The 14,471-nt window shown below is 39.1% G+C and overlaps 1 protein-coding gene across 2 annotated transcripts; it reads right to left on the reverse strand.

Moving 5' to 3' along the window:
• Positions 1-10,408: 10,408 nt before the first annotated feature.
• On the reverse strand, positions 10,409-14,186 carry SRSF1 (serine and arginine rich splicing factor 1). Of its 2 annotated transcripts, XR_010024674.1 has the most exons (5): positions 13,874-14,186; positions 13,267-13,451; positions 12,726-12,898; positions 11,839-12,525; positions 10,409-10,919 (listed from the first exon to the last, which is right to left on the reverse strand). XR_010024674.1 is itself a non-coding variant. In XM_063112495.1 (4 exons), the coding sequence occupies exons 1-4, from the start codon at positions 14,065-14,067 to the stop codon at positions 12,331-12,333; spliced, it is 747 nt and encodes a 248-aa protein (XP_062968565.1). In that variant the 5' UTR covers positions 14,068-14,186; the 3' UTR covers positions 10,409-12,330. The 2 variants fall into 2 exon arrangements, 1 of the variants encoding a protein (XP_062968565.1); XM_063112495.1 differs by having other exon boundaries at positions 10,409-12,525.
• Positions 14,187-14,471: the final 285 nt, after the last annotated feature.

Genomic DNA, 14,471 nt, shown 5'->3' on the forward strand with positions numbered 1-14,471 from the left:
CCAAAAGAGTCCAAAGGCACAGATACACATTTATCTCTTTAATTCTTCATGAAAGACACTGGCAAAAATCAATGCTAAACCTATCAGCTTCATCCATAAAGAATGACTTACGAAGGAGAATATCCAACAAATAGCAAGCAAAATAGCATAGGCCACAAGAAGGAAAGAAACTAAGGTCAAAAATACACCACGTAAGAAATTCAATACAACTGGAAAACATACTCTCAGGCACCAACATTTCTCCTTTGGACACCTGTTCTTCACTGCCCTCAGATGCCCCAGGCCCAGGAGCTTAAAACAAGTTGACACTGAACAGTCACACAAACTTTGTGAGCCTGAACCACACCACAAAACTCAGTTACAAAATCGTGTTAAAAGTTGAAAACACAAGTTAAATTTTTACATAAAACTTGTCTAGTACAGAGGTAATCTCTTCTCAGTGGCTATAGCTTCTACCCCAAATACATTCCACTGGTTAAGTCGGATGTAATGACACTCAACAGCATTGTGCCACTCACTTGCATTACCAGAAAAACTAAAAATTCTATTCATGTGCAAAAAAAAGTACTAATTATTAATGCTGCCGTCCAAATGTTCTTGTGAAGAGTAGGGGTGGGGCAAAAATATAGATAAATCAAATGAACACTCTTTAAACTCCAACAGAAACATCTTTTAAGTTTCTTCACTGGAGCAATTTGATCTTCAACTGAGTGTCCCTCTATTCTTGGCAGTGAAGGGAACAGGGAATAATGAAACAGATGTTGAGGCACCTATGAAGTATGTTCCCTGGATAAGGGAAGTGAACAGCAGTGACCTAAGACACTGATGTGACATTACAAGACTAATAAGCTTTGGGAAGGCTGCTCCATTCTAGAAAGCAATGCCAACACATGGTAACACAAGGCCCGGACAACATATGACCTGGCTAAGGCTCCAGGAGAGGGAATTAACTCCTTTAAGGATGTTTCTCGACCCTGAGAAGTCTATGAACTAGAAACTGCCTAAAGTTCTACATTTCCAATACAGGCATAAAAGCTGAAGGGATCTGGTGAGCTGGTTGTTAAAAGTTCTACATAGGGACAACAGCTATACTCAGCATTTACTCTTTAAGCTGTGAATAATACATCAAGCTTACCTGGTGCTATCCATAAATACTTGAAGCACTTCATCCTTGGTTGCCTGAGCAGTGGCAGCAAGCTCTCTGCTAGCCCTGGAGAAGACCAGAATTCCTAGAGGGCAGGATAGATTTTGACCTGATGAACAACTTACTAAGGTACACAAGGAAGAATCTAGGTTTTCCTTTTAAGTACCTTTGATCTCTTTAACACAGCACACAAGGCTCTGTCTACTCAACTGACAGAAGTTAATTAACCCTGTACTCCCAGGGCTGACCCTGGGAGTACTGACCCTGCCCTCTGCTAGCTTTTTGTTTTACTGACCTTACATAAGATCCATCTCCTCAGCTTCCAGCTGTTTCCTCTTATTTCTTCAGCTTCCTCTCCCCGCCACCCCCCTTCTCCTTTCACTTTCTCTCCCTTTTCATTCAGCAATGAATGCTCATAGAGCAGATGGCAAGTAGTCAACCCAAGCCAGTGAAAACACTTCCTGAGCATCAAGTATAAAGCAAGCCCAGAAACAGACACTGTGGGGGTTGGAATACACATTAGTTCTGCCTTTTAGTACTTTGCAATTCAGATGGGAAAGGCACAATATACCTACTTCTCACATGTGAAAGAATACTTTCAGGCCACTTTATTAAACTACGTATGTAACATGGGATGAAAAAATCCCTTAGTGATATTTCTTAGGGACAAGAAGATGGATTGTTTATATCAGAATTGATAACTTTTACTTCTACAGTAATTCATCCAAAAAGCATTTGCATAGAAATACTAACATCCACTTCACTGAAGCCTGAGGAAGCCCCACGTATGTTCTATACACGTTTACTTTGCTGAGGCAGTTACTCTGAACACTTAAGAAAAGCACATGGAAGAGAGGTCCAAATTGGTACTACAATCTGTGATTAGTCCTCTCACCAGAGAAATGAGAAAATTCAAAGGTAAACTTGACTATTAGATGGTAGGTTTGGGATTTCTCCTCAAAAGCATGACTTAGGAGTTTGGGGACTGAAACTCACCTAGAAAAACAGGAGAGAGGAAAAGGGGCACCACAAGTCCAACATCTCGATTCAGTAGCATACTCTTAGAATTTAGAAGTCCCCAGTGGCTTGAAGAGCCCTGGTAAACACCCAGTCCAAGAGATTATCACATGGATGACACCTAAAGAGAAACAGCTCAGATACAACCCCAAAATTCAGGCTAGAATGTACTGAAGATTTTGAAAGGCCAGCCAAGACACCCCAGAGACTAACTTCCCAGTTCATAATTAATTTTAATCAGCCTGAAAACAAAAGACCTCTCTAATGCGGACTCACTCCTTAGAAAAATGACACATGTAGAATCATCCCAGAACTATTATGGAAGTGTTGCTATTTCAGTAAATAGATATTTATTGAGCACCTACTAAATGCTAGAAGCTGAACTAGCCACTGATGATACTTTTAAGAATCTTCTCCAGTGGAGAAATCAAGACTCGTAAAGAAATAATTATAAACGGGTTATAGAGATGTGTACAAAGTATTTAAGGAGCACTGGGAAGGAAGCAAATTTTTAAGGGGCTATTTGGTCTCTCCAAGTAGTACTAAATGTGAGACTTCATCTCATTGGTTCTCACATAAGTGATAGCTTTGACACTGTAGATTACCATCTAGGGTTGCTGAATATAAAAACTGATATCTAAGAGGTTGTATGTATACTGCAAACATTTTTACTGCAAACTGAAAAGTAGAAAGTCACCACACACTGGCTTTTAAAACTCATCTCCCTACAATGGTAAGTTTTGTGCATCTATTTTACTAATATAAATTTAAGAGTATACTCAACTACCAAAACAAATGCAGATGTTTGTAGACATTTACCCATTCAGGTTCTTTTCTATGCTTCTGTCTTTTGCGAGGCTGTTGCCCAGTTACTGAGTGGCTAGCTAGGCCCTGGGCACTGTGACCTGCTGTCCAGTGGGGCCACTCTGACTACTAGCAGTCAGAGGATAAGGGCTTCTCTGTGAAAGCTAGCTGTGCACTGCACACTGGAAAACCAGGGAGCTAAGCATCCCACTTTCTTGCTACTGGACTCTGGGCCACAGCTACTGAGACTAGATAGAACTCCTGCTCTGGAACAGCCCCCAGATCCCAGGGTAAGAACATGAATCAAAGACAGCACCATGGGACACCCTGGTGGCATCACGTAGACATTACAGGTGGTGTTCTCTTCCAAGACATTCTCCCAACTGGAAAAGGCAGGCTGACTAAAAAGCAATGTGGTAAGGCCGGCCCGTGGCTCACTCGGTAGAGTGTGGTGCTGAAAAAGCAATGTGGTAGTTAAAGAACAAGAATTTGTCATCAGAAGACCTGGATTCAAGTTTTGGGCCTGCCACTTTAACATCTCTGAGCCTAAAGAGAAAACAAACAAAATACCTCTGAGCCTATTTCCTCAAATTGCAAAAAGAGGCTAATACCATTTGAGGATTAAAATGAATCATAGTGCTTTGTAAAACAGTTAGCTATTACTTTCATTTGAAAAATATTAGGTATTTGCCCTGCAGCCTTGCATTTTCCCTCAAACTTTTCCATTAATAATAACAGTAGCAAGGGCATGAACCCTTGAGATCACCAATCTGGAAATAAGCCCTATTTGACTGGAGGAGCACACTGCATCTCAGATTTAAGCTATGCAGCACACCTGCCTATTTACAAACATTAAGGTAGTATACTAGACATCTGGGAAGAAATGTCAAAAAGTTAAAAGTAGCCCTTGGTCTGAGAGAGTTTACTATGTAGCTGGGGAAGTAAAACACATACATGAATCAACTAGAGAACAGCTTAACGGTGACATGTAATTAAAATTGTATGCATGTCACCACATAAACACGAAGAAAAGCAAAGCAGCAATAAGTGCAATTAGTTCAAGAATGCTTCAGTCATTAGCTGATCACGAAGAGGTTAAAGAATTTAACAGCAAAAGGAATGAGGTGGCTTGTGGGATTTGGAGTATGGGGTGTTAAATACGAGGGTACTGCAAAAAGTTCACTGAAAAATAGAATTAAAATACAAATCTTTCCATAAACTTTTTGAAGTACCCTCACATACATATGCTGAGTCTCTTGGCTTTGAGAGAATTGTTTAAGCTAGTTGATCTTCTATTAGCCTAAAGCCCAGATTAGGGTCCTGATGTAATATTAAGGCTCTTTCCCACCCCAAGGAAATAATTACTCTCCCCTTAAGACTTACTCTCCCAACTGGAAAAGGTAGGCTGACTTTGAGGGAAATAATTAAGTCTTTTAAGAAACAATGCCATCAATTCTTGATGACCTGTACTGAAAGAAAGAAGTGTGCACAGCTTACAACAAAAGAACCCTCTTTTGACTCTGCAGACCAATTTTGGGGGCATTTACTTTTCCAATTATACTAGGGCGTAGACTAGCATTTAAATTAATTCTAATTTCCTGGCTTCACGTCTAAGCAGGATTTGATCCAACATTTAGGATTAAAATAGTTTCTCCAATAATTCACCCGCAGTTAGCCAATAGTTTGTGAAATACAGACTTCTATAGCACTTTGCTTTTAAGGAGTACTAAGCTCTTTCCAACTCATCAATCAATATTTATTAAACTGTGTCAGCACTGCATTTGGCTCATTGGGAAGTACAAACATTACAAAAACTCCATTGGGCAGGAAAAATTAACACATGCAAAACATTCAACAGCAATGAGATAAATTGAGGGGACTAAATGCATTTTGGAGAAGAGCTATTAAAGGGCTTCAGCAGCTTGCCTTTTATAGTTTCAGAAATGAAGTGTGACTTGAGTTGAACTTTTGAGAATGGACAGGATTTGAAGCAGCAGGGAGACTACTTGGGGAGAAGGGACAGTCTGAAAATATAAGCAAATACAAAGAAGCAAAAACCAAACGTGGCCAGTATTTACAGATCAACTAGAGTTGGGCAAGATGTGATTGAGAATAGTGGTAAATTGGAAAGAATATAACCCTATTTGATTCATTACTATGAGAGCAACATTTTAGGAAGTACCTGAAACCCATGAAATATGGGTGCACAGACAAGGATGCTGATATGGAAAATATGATGGTAGACAAATCCAAACAGTATTTTGAAGAACTATCTGGCAAGTAAATAAGTCTCCAGTTTAGCCTGTCATAGATGCAATGGCCTTGTGGCTAAGACACAGAATTCGACAATCACCTTGCTGCAAGTTTACTACCTAGTTTTAGAAGACGAAAGAACCATTTTGTTTTCTTCGTAGTGTGCTTGCTATATTGCTAAGCAACATTTTACACTACTAGTCTCAAAATGTGGATGTCACTCTTTATTTTGTAATTTAAACTTCTAGTCATGCCACTGTTAAGGACAGGTGAGATTCAGGCCAGGACTTCATTCGTAGGTTCCTTTTTGATTGATGCTGCAGTCTATTCCTATGTAGTAAGCCTTAATAATTTGCTGCAACTTGAAAGCTTATTCCAAACAGACACATAAAGGCTCCTCTACTACCCAGCACCTCAAGGAATAATTCTGCCATGCCTTCTAGCACTTTTAACAATATCCTACATTTAGTCCTTCTCTTTTACAAAGGAAATTCTGGCTTTCATTTGTACAATTTGTGGCTTCAGAGTGCCTCTTCACAAGTTAAATTATTAAAGGGCCACCAGAACTAACGTTTTTAGGATTAAGGATAAGCTTAATAAATCTGGCACACTTTTAGCATTCTCAATCCAATTTGCAGCAAGACTGCTAGTCAGCAACTATCTTCTGTAGCCTCCCTTGATATAAAAAGTGTTAGCTTTGCAGGCAGGGAAATCCCGACTATGCAACCTTGATGAATTCTTTTCTGTACTGCAAAAACACCTTTATTTGCCCACTTGCCTTATTCTGCAAGGCACAAGTTTCTAACATTAGTGTTTCAAGGCCAGTGTTCCAACACCTGTCTTCTTGATGACTAAATCCCAGCAAGTAGGCCTAAAACAAAATTGTTAATATTCTTAGTGATAATTTAAACAGGAGGCAAGTTTGTGTCCCTTCCATTTTTGTAATGTAAACTTGTGGGAAAAGGGGATAATGGAAATGACAAATGCTGAAGTGTTTAATTCCCAATAATTTTCAGCTCTTAAAATAAAATGGCACTAAGTAAACATGTCAAGAGAACTGTGTGTATTTTTTGTTCACAAGATACTTTGAGTCTACTAGGAAAGGCCTAGAAAACAAAAACCGTTCACTTGACAAATACGCAGGTTTTTAAGACAAAGTGATCATTAAAAGCCTTAGTAATGCCCAGAAATAAGACTGGTAGATCATCACTCCTGAAACTTTCACACCATGAAAACAAACTACAAAGGTCCCTAGGACATGACCAATTTTATGCCTTCTTTTCGCAGTACACCTACTACTGTACCCAATTCTCACACTCCTGGCCTTACTATTCAATACCTGTACAAGGTAGGTGAGTACCTTGTAAGGCAAGCTCTATTCAAAACCTAAATGATCCAGCTGAAAAAGGAATGGATTTTGCCCAACAGATGAGGAGGCAGAGGTAAAGTTAAAGATACAGAAAGAAAACTTACCCAAACCATTTAATTTTAGATATGATACAGAGGATCAAGGTAGTTGATCTTTGCTTTGCTGGTCGTATTCCTTATAGCTAGTTCCCGATTGATTTTGTCATAGCTCCCTCTAGTGGCTAAGGGATTTTCCCTTGCATTTACTTGAATGGGGAGTGGAACAGAATATTTTACAATTCCTATTAGACATTTTGGCATCCCTACAAATTTTTGTTCAAAGTACACTTGTTGGGGAGTCTCAATTTCCACTTTTATGTCTATAGTTCTATCAATAGTTGACAGATATGTTGTACGGTGACAGGAGTTAAGACAAATTTTAACCTGGTGCTTGAGCATTACCTCCTTCATACTTTCCTTTTTTCTTTTGGTGGCTGGCTGGTAAGGGGATCTGAACCATTGACCTCTGACATTACCACCTCCTTTGTGCTTTGAGATGGAGAAAGCACCCAGCTGAATTCTCTATATTGTTTCATCTGTTTTGCTTACCTACCTAAATGGTAACCTTCTTATGAAAAGGCATGCATGACTTCTCCCTGAAAAACCGACCTAGCATCTATTAAAAAGTTTTGAATTATGAGGTTATTTCTGCCTAAATTAACTTCTATATGACAAAGACTAATTTATTCAATTTATTTTCTGTGTACTACTGAAGCACCAAGTGAGTTTTACAATAGAAAAAAATTGTTCCCTTGACCCCGACAAACTCACTTTAGGGTTGTCATGCATAGCTTTCAAAGCTAGTAAGAGGCACTCTAAAGTTCTTAATCATGGAATAAGTGCTGATTTAAGTACAGTACACTGTAACTTCTTTAATCTATGTTTAAAGCAAAAATTATTTTGCCAAGATTACTATTTATTTAATAAACAATCACAATAGACACAATGAACAGATGTTTCTTTAGAATCTCTATACTTCACGCCAATTCATCTTTCAGACAGGATCAGATTGGTCAATGTTCCTGTTAACTACTGAAACAAATAATTACCTCAAAAGAACAGAGTAGTGTACTGTACACTCTAGGATGGCTGATTTTCTTCTTCAATGGAATACAACTGTTTTGAATCCACCAAATCAACAGAATATAGAAATGTAGGCCATACCTTCTTTCCTTGTGGCTGCTTCAGCCTAAAAAGACTTAGAAGTTAGATCTCATCTGATGAAGGATTCAGTTAACAGGTTTTTCACTCACATACCCCAAACTACTCAGAAACATTAGACCTGTGTATTCTAATACAGTTCTACAATCCCTTATCTGAACTCTTGGGGACAGGTGTATTTGGGATTCAGAGCTGTTTGCACTTTATAAAGGTATGGTATATATACCGTTTATTATGTAACACCTTCTGCAAAGTCTGTAGCCACTGTGTAATGAACAATGAAGCACGTCAGTATTTCTGCAGAAAAAGTTTAGTCACACGAAGTGCAAAATGAAGGCATCAATTCTGGTCAAACTACATTTCATCAGCTCAACAACAAAAATATCTTTTGTTTTCAAAATTTTTTGGATTTCAGGACAGTTGGTAAGAGACTGAATTTGTTTTCTGCCTTTGCACTCTTCATCATACTGTGATGGAATAAGTTAAGCCAAAGGGTGGTTATGTTACAACAGAACTTCACAGTAATAGTTTCTCTCCTTTTAATACTATTTATGGTAAATACATACACACAACTCAATTCATTTGTAATTTCATAACAAACTTCATATACAAAAGCAAAAAGGCACACATAAGAAATTCACCTTGACCACAGAAATTCAAAAATAACACCAGCCCCAATAACCAAGACATGTTTCACACACACAACTAAGAAAAGCTGAGATTCTAGAATAAACCATACTGAACTCAAGCACTACAATGTGTGGATATATGAGCACTTAATTTATTAAAAGGAATAAACCACTTTAAATGAGGGAAATCTATTCATATTCCAACCAGCATCTTTTTAAATGTTAAACTGTTTTTAAAATAAAATTCAGATCCCAAACAATTAGCAATCAGAAAATGGGTTTCTTACCTTTTGTTTCCAGTAGGATGTGGGCTGAACAGCAAGGTAGGTTATTCAATCTGATGTTATGGTAAGTAATTGCTTCTTAAAGAGACTTAAGTTTTTCCTTGGTTAGAAAATAAACTAATTATAGGCTCTCTACAAAATTTTAAGGGGACATAAATAGGGAAAAAAGGGGGAAAATTCTACACAGCTTTTGTAGCCCCAGAAGAGTGTAGTTATCTGGTCACCTTTACCTACAAAACCTATGCCTACCTTTCATAAATATGCATGAAATCCTCTCTAATCTTCAAACTCAGCCTATATAGCAGATAAGAAATACTTTCTACTTCAAACTACCAAAAATTTTCAGAGCTTAAATACACTAAATCTTGATTGAAGGCCATTTACATTCTGGTCCTTTGTTTCCAGAACATTCAATGAATACAAACCCAAGTTTGCTTAAGTCTACCGCACATTAACCTTTCTCAAAATGATCTTTTTAGTCATTTGATATCTTCCCTCTAATAACTCAATTTATTTAAGAAATATTCTACACATGAAACAATTTAAAACTTCAAGCATGTCATGTAAAATAATTCTTCACAATTGTTTTAAATAGTATATTTCCTTCTTAACCATGTTGATTTCTTACATAAAAACTAGAAACATTTCCTTAATGTATCTATATCAAATGCTTTAAATATTTAAAGTGAAATCCTAGTTTTGAACTTAACATCCCTTCTCTTCCTCCTAACATTCCACAAGGTTCATTAAAACATACCGGTTGGATAACTTTATGCAAATCTCTCTTGGAACCCATTTCTCCCGCTACCAAGATTATTTCTGGCTTTCTCTAGGTTTAAAATTATGTCACCTAAATAATTGTCTTAAATTCAGCTTTCAACTATGATTAGCACCCAAGGGAAATGTTAAGATCTATTTATTTCTTTTGAATGTGGAAAAGAGTGGTCTGATGGTTATGACTAGCTATGAGGAAATCTGAAGACAAAGATTAGGAATTTTAAGTTAAACTCCCCTCCCCCAAACCAAGCAAGTTTGGAAACTTGGCATCAAGGAAATGTCAGTAAAAAATATATAAAGACTAATAGATTAAAAGATATAATCCTTGCTTTGGTACAGAATATGTCTTGAGTATAGAATAACTATGGTTGAGAAGGGTTTTACATGGCTAAATTCTAAGTTTCCAGCTTTTTATTACAAATGATTCACCCAAATAAGCAGTTAATCCTCTAGTGCACTGTTCACATTTCTACAAGAGCTCTAATACATCTGTGCCAAAGTTAACATTTAATACCAATTTTTTGAGATTAGTTTCATTGAGAACTTCAAAAGCTATCTCCAAGTTAACATTAATTTACTAGCCATGAACCAATTTTGCACAAGTCTATGTTGTCTAAATGACCAACATTAAGCGGTATCTATAAATTTTTAGTCACTTTCTAGCAAATTACAAGCTTATCTTTCAGACACTAGATCATCCCCTCATTTACCATTTACATACTCAACTGCCTTATTCTCACCTCATTCCCTGAAGACTTTGACAATTAACAATAAGAGATGGTTAATACCATTTATTAGATTGCCTTTCAAGAACCTTTAATTTACTAACACATAAACACAACAGTCAGAATCTTATCAATTTAAAGTATTAAGTGATAGACTAGTCACCCAGTTAAAAATCTTACATGAAGAGGAAAAAGGACAACCATGCATAGTTTTTTAAAAAATGTTTATTTTTTCAAAGAAAAACGGCAATAGCCAATTGGAAACCTACTTATTCTTCAACTCCAATTTTGTTTTCTTTAAATTTAGAAGTAACTTACTGATTTACTATTTTAAACAAACCCCCCTTTCCCCTTTAAATGTTTACCATCTACTCGTGCTGAATCCTTCCAAGGAGATTGCTCCGCGTATATCTCCAGGTCCTCGCTTTGCTCCTTTTACCAAAAAATGCAAAACACAATTCCATCGTGCATCTTAAGGGCTCCAATCGTCAAAAATAGGAAAAAAAAAAATCTTTGGAATAGCCAATTAAGTTGAATAAAAAAAAATCCACACGAATGCGGTTTGGTTGGGGCAGGAATCCACTCCTATGTTCCTGGTAATCTGATCCCGCTCCATGAATCCTTGTAATTCATCCTCCCTATCCTATCCACATTATGATTTGAATCCAATGATCCAGCTCCAAGGATTGGGATCCAGTGAGCCCTCTCCAATCCAAACCTTTATAACCAGCAAAACCAAAAAAGAGGAGGCAAAATGTTAGATACTGTAATCAAAAAAGGTTTCTGGGGAATGATGAGTTATGTCTGTCATCAGTTTAATAGATGTACATCAATAACTATCAAATTCCCCAAAACAAGTTTCTGAATGGTGTTCAGATAAATTTTAGAAACTTAATCATCATAGAGACTAATTGGAAGAAGCATTTTATATTTACAGTTCAACTGATAATGCCAACAACTTGTTACTGTACAGCGTATTACAGGTTTTGTGGTTGCAAAGAGTTATGTCGTTGAAAAGTTTACTGGTATTGCTACCCACCTAAGTCTAAACTAAATCTAATGCTCCCATCTGCAATTTATTTTGTTAATCAAAGTGTTTTAAACATATGAGTCAATTATGAATAGTAGTTTAAAGGGGAAGGTGAGACTTAAAAAGTATTCCCAACTAAATTATCTACACCAATACATTGGAATTCTATATTTTGCTTTCATTTTGTCTTAAAAAAATGAAACAGCAATGCTCTATCAGTCACACAGAGGACATGCAGATTTAGCAGTATTGATATTATACTCTATCTCGTTGGAATTAAAGACACCCTGTACCCACATGTACACCAACAGCAGGTCACACATTAACAGTTGTAACTAAGCACTGTGACAAATTAGCCAGTTCTTCCCATATTAGTCCCTATTAAAACAAAAAAGGGAAGGGAGCAAAATAATTGTTACAAAATGGGCAATATAATTTTGCCACAATTGCAAGGTTTAAAGAGCAAAGCAATTGTAGCTAAAGATAACTGCATAAGATGTTTACAAGTGTTTTAAGGTAGATGTATTCAATCATTCTTAACCCTTGCCTTTTAGTATAAGGTCAATACTGCCAATTTCATCTGTGACAATAGCACTTGGAGTCATACCATTGCCTCCATTATTGATCTGATCCTCCTCAATCCTCCTTTTGACAATCCTAAAATGATTGAAATGTGCTCCACAATCCTTAATCCAAAGCATTCTTAATCCATCTCTTCAGATATGTCTACAGAAAGACACATGAAAAGCAAGATAAACATAAGAACTTCCCCAAGTAAGATAACCAAAAACACCCCCAACATCCCAGTTCACACAAACCAGAGCAGAATAGACATTTACACAATATCACAGTCTGAAGAGCATGGAGAGTTTTAACTAAATTGAAACAATCCTGTCTATGACATCACTTAAAATACAATTTATCAAAGACATGAGGGGAATGTAGATGTTAGGAGCAAGGGGATATTACACAAGAATGCAATTCAACACTTTTAGCCCATTCTGAACAAAACAGTTTGAATTAAAAAAATGAAAAGATTGTACTGAGTAAAGGAAAACTGTATACAACATGGGTTCTACAAAAAGTGTCACCAATCATCTTATGTACGAGAGCGAGATCTGCTATGACGGGGAGAATAACGTGGTGATCCTCTGCTTCTCCTTGGGGAGTAACTGCGACTCCTGCTGTTGCTTCTGCTACGGCTTCTGCTACGACTACGGCTTCGAGATCGAGATCTTCCATAACTTGGACTTCTGGGCCCATCAACTTTAACCCGGATGTAGGCAGTTTCTCCCTATTGGATAGACAGAACTTTCCATTGAAAGATCTAAGCTTTCACCTGTCTTCAGGCATGCTGAATGAATACAATGTAACTAAACCCAGAAATCTGGCAATATACTTGGACACCCTTGCCTGAATCCTTACCTTCAAATTCCACTGTTAAGACCACTGTATCCAATTCGGGCCAAAGAAAAGAATAAGTGTATGACCTACCTCATGAGATCTAAACTTAGTGTTATCCAGTTTTCGAACTGCATAGGTCATATCTTCTTTCCGTACAAACTCCACGACACCAGTGCCATCTCGGTAAACATCAGCATAACATACATCACCTGCTTCACGCATGTGATCCTTTAAATCCTGCCAGCTTCCACTTGGAGGCAGTCCTGAAAAAGTCATTTTTTTCCTTAATACAAATTACCCTAAACTTCACATTCAACTTATGTACATCACAACAAAGATTATTTCAAAATACTTATTGGTTGTACTTGAGTGATTCCAGGTAAAAAGCTGGTAAGATTCTGGAATCCAGAGTCCAAAATTATTTGTAAAGGGTCTTCATATTCTATACCGCAACCGAATTTGCGGTACTAGAATCACCACAGTAATCCTTGTTTACTAAATTCATTCAAAAACTAAAGTAATTTAAGACTTTGCATGAAAAATTCGCAACTGTTAAACTGGCCATGCAAGGAAAAATTTTAAGTGGTTTCTGTCCCTTCTCATCGGTCCCCACGAGCAGAAGTAAACTCACCAGAGACAACCACTCTGTTTTCAGACCGCCTTGATGGGGGGCCATACCGACCTCTGGGAGCTCCGCCACCTCCACCCCCACCGCCGCCTCGGCCTGTACCACGGCCGCTTCGAGGAAACTCCACCCGCAGACGGTATCCATCGTAATCATAGCCGTCGCGACCGTACACCGCGTCTTCCGCGTCTCTGCATGATCACAGAAAGCAAAGGGGATGAAAAAAGAAACCGGGGGGAGAAGCTAACTCAATCGGGAACCAGCGGCCCCCCGCACACGCGCACCCAAAGTGGAAGAGCCCACATGCGCCGCATAATAGAGACGGCCCCTCCCCCACCCAGGAACACGCCAGGTTCCCGACCACTACACCAGCCCTCGCCGCCTCAGTTTCCCGCTCCAAACCCGCGAGTCGGCTCCGGGGACGTCCAAGGCACCCAGCCGCCAGAGAAGCCACACCGACCTGGCTCCTTACTCGCCTCCCACATGGGCGATGTCGTCTCGCCCCAACCTCTCAAAGAGCTCCCTCTTCCCCATTCTCTATGTTAAGGCCTTCGAGCCTTTCCCAACTACTCCGACCTAGTTCCTCAAGGCCGCAAGCCCCATGCCGCCTCACCGCGGGTCCTCGAACTCAACGAAGGCGAAGGGCGGTCCCCCGCGGCGATTCTTGAGGTCGATGTCGCGGATAGCGCCGTACTTGTAGAACACGTCCTCAATGTCCTTGGTTCGGATGTCTGGAGGTAAGTTACCCACGTAGATACGGCAATCGTTGTTCCCCGCCGGCCCACGAATCACACCACCTCCCGACATGGCGGCGACGAAAAGCGCGGACTCGAGCACAGGCCTTCCCACCAAGCCTAGCGCACAGCAGAACAAACCCGCAGCGGTACCACGTCTCCCGCGGCCTCTCCAAAATGGCGCCTTTATCAGCTCGGCGCACGGATATGGGGGGAGGGAGGAAGAGAAGCGAGAGGAAGCAGCTCTTCGATCTCAATACGCACGCGCAGGAGCGTAACGGATGCTGAGATAGTTCTTCTGACGCACGTCCGACGTCACCCTCCGCACGAAAGAGTAAAAAAAGTCCCCGCGTTCCGGACTTGCCCAGTGGTTTGCTAATGGAGTGAGTTTAGTAAAATTAAATACAGAACCCTTGTTAAAGGGGCTGTTAATCCCTGTCGGGTCTTCAGGGATAGTCGAGTTCCACAGGACTGAGC

The sequence above is a fragment of the Cynocephalus volans genome, chromosome 10, assembly GCF_027409185.1.
Source record: "Cynocephalus volans isolate mCynVol1 chromosome 10, mCynVol1.pri, whole genome shotgun sequence".
Taxonomy (NCBI): domain Eukaryota; kingdom Metazoa; phylum Chordata; class Mammalia; order Dermoptera; family Cynocephalidae; genus Cynocephalus; species Cynocephalus volans.

Coding starts and splice junctions, on each gene's coding strand:
- SRSF1 (XM_063112495.1), bottom strand. CDS start 14,067: ATGTCGGGAGGTGGTGTGATTCGTGGGCCGGCGGGGAACAACGATTGC. Junction 13,452..13,873: donor GTTGAGTTCGAGGACCCGCG/GTGAGGCGGCAT, acceptor GTGATCATGCAG/AGACGCGGAAGACGCGGTGT. Junction 12,526..12,725: donor CTAAGTTTAGATCTCATGAG/GTAGGTCATACA, acceptor TCTATCCAATAG/GGAGAAACTGCCTACATCCG.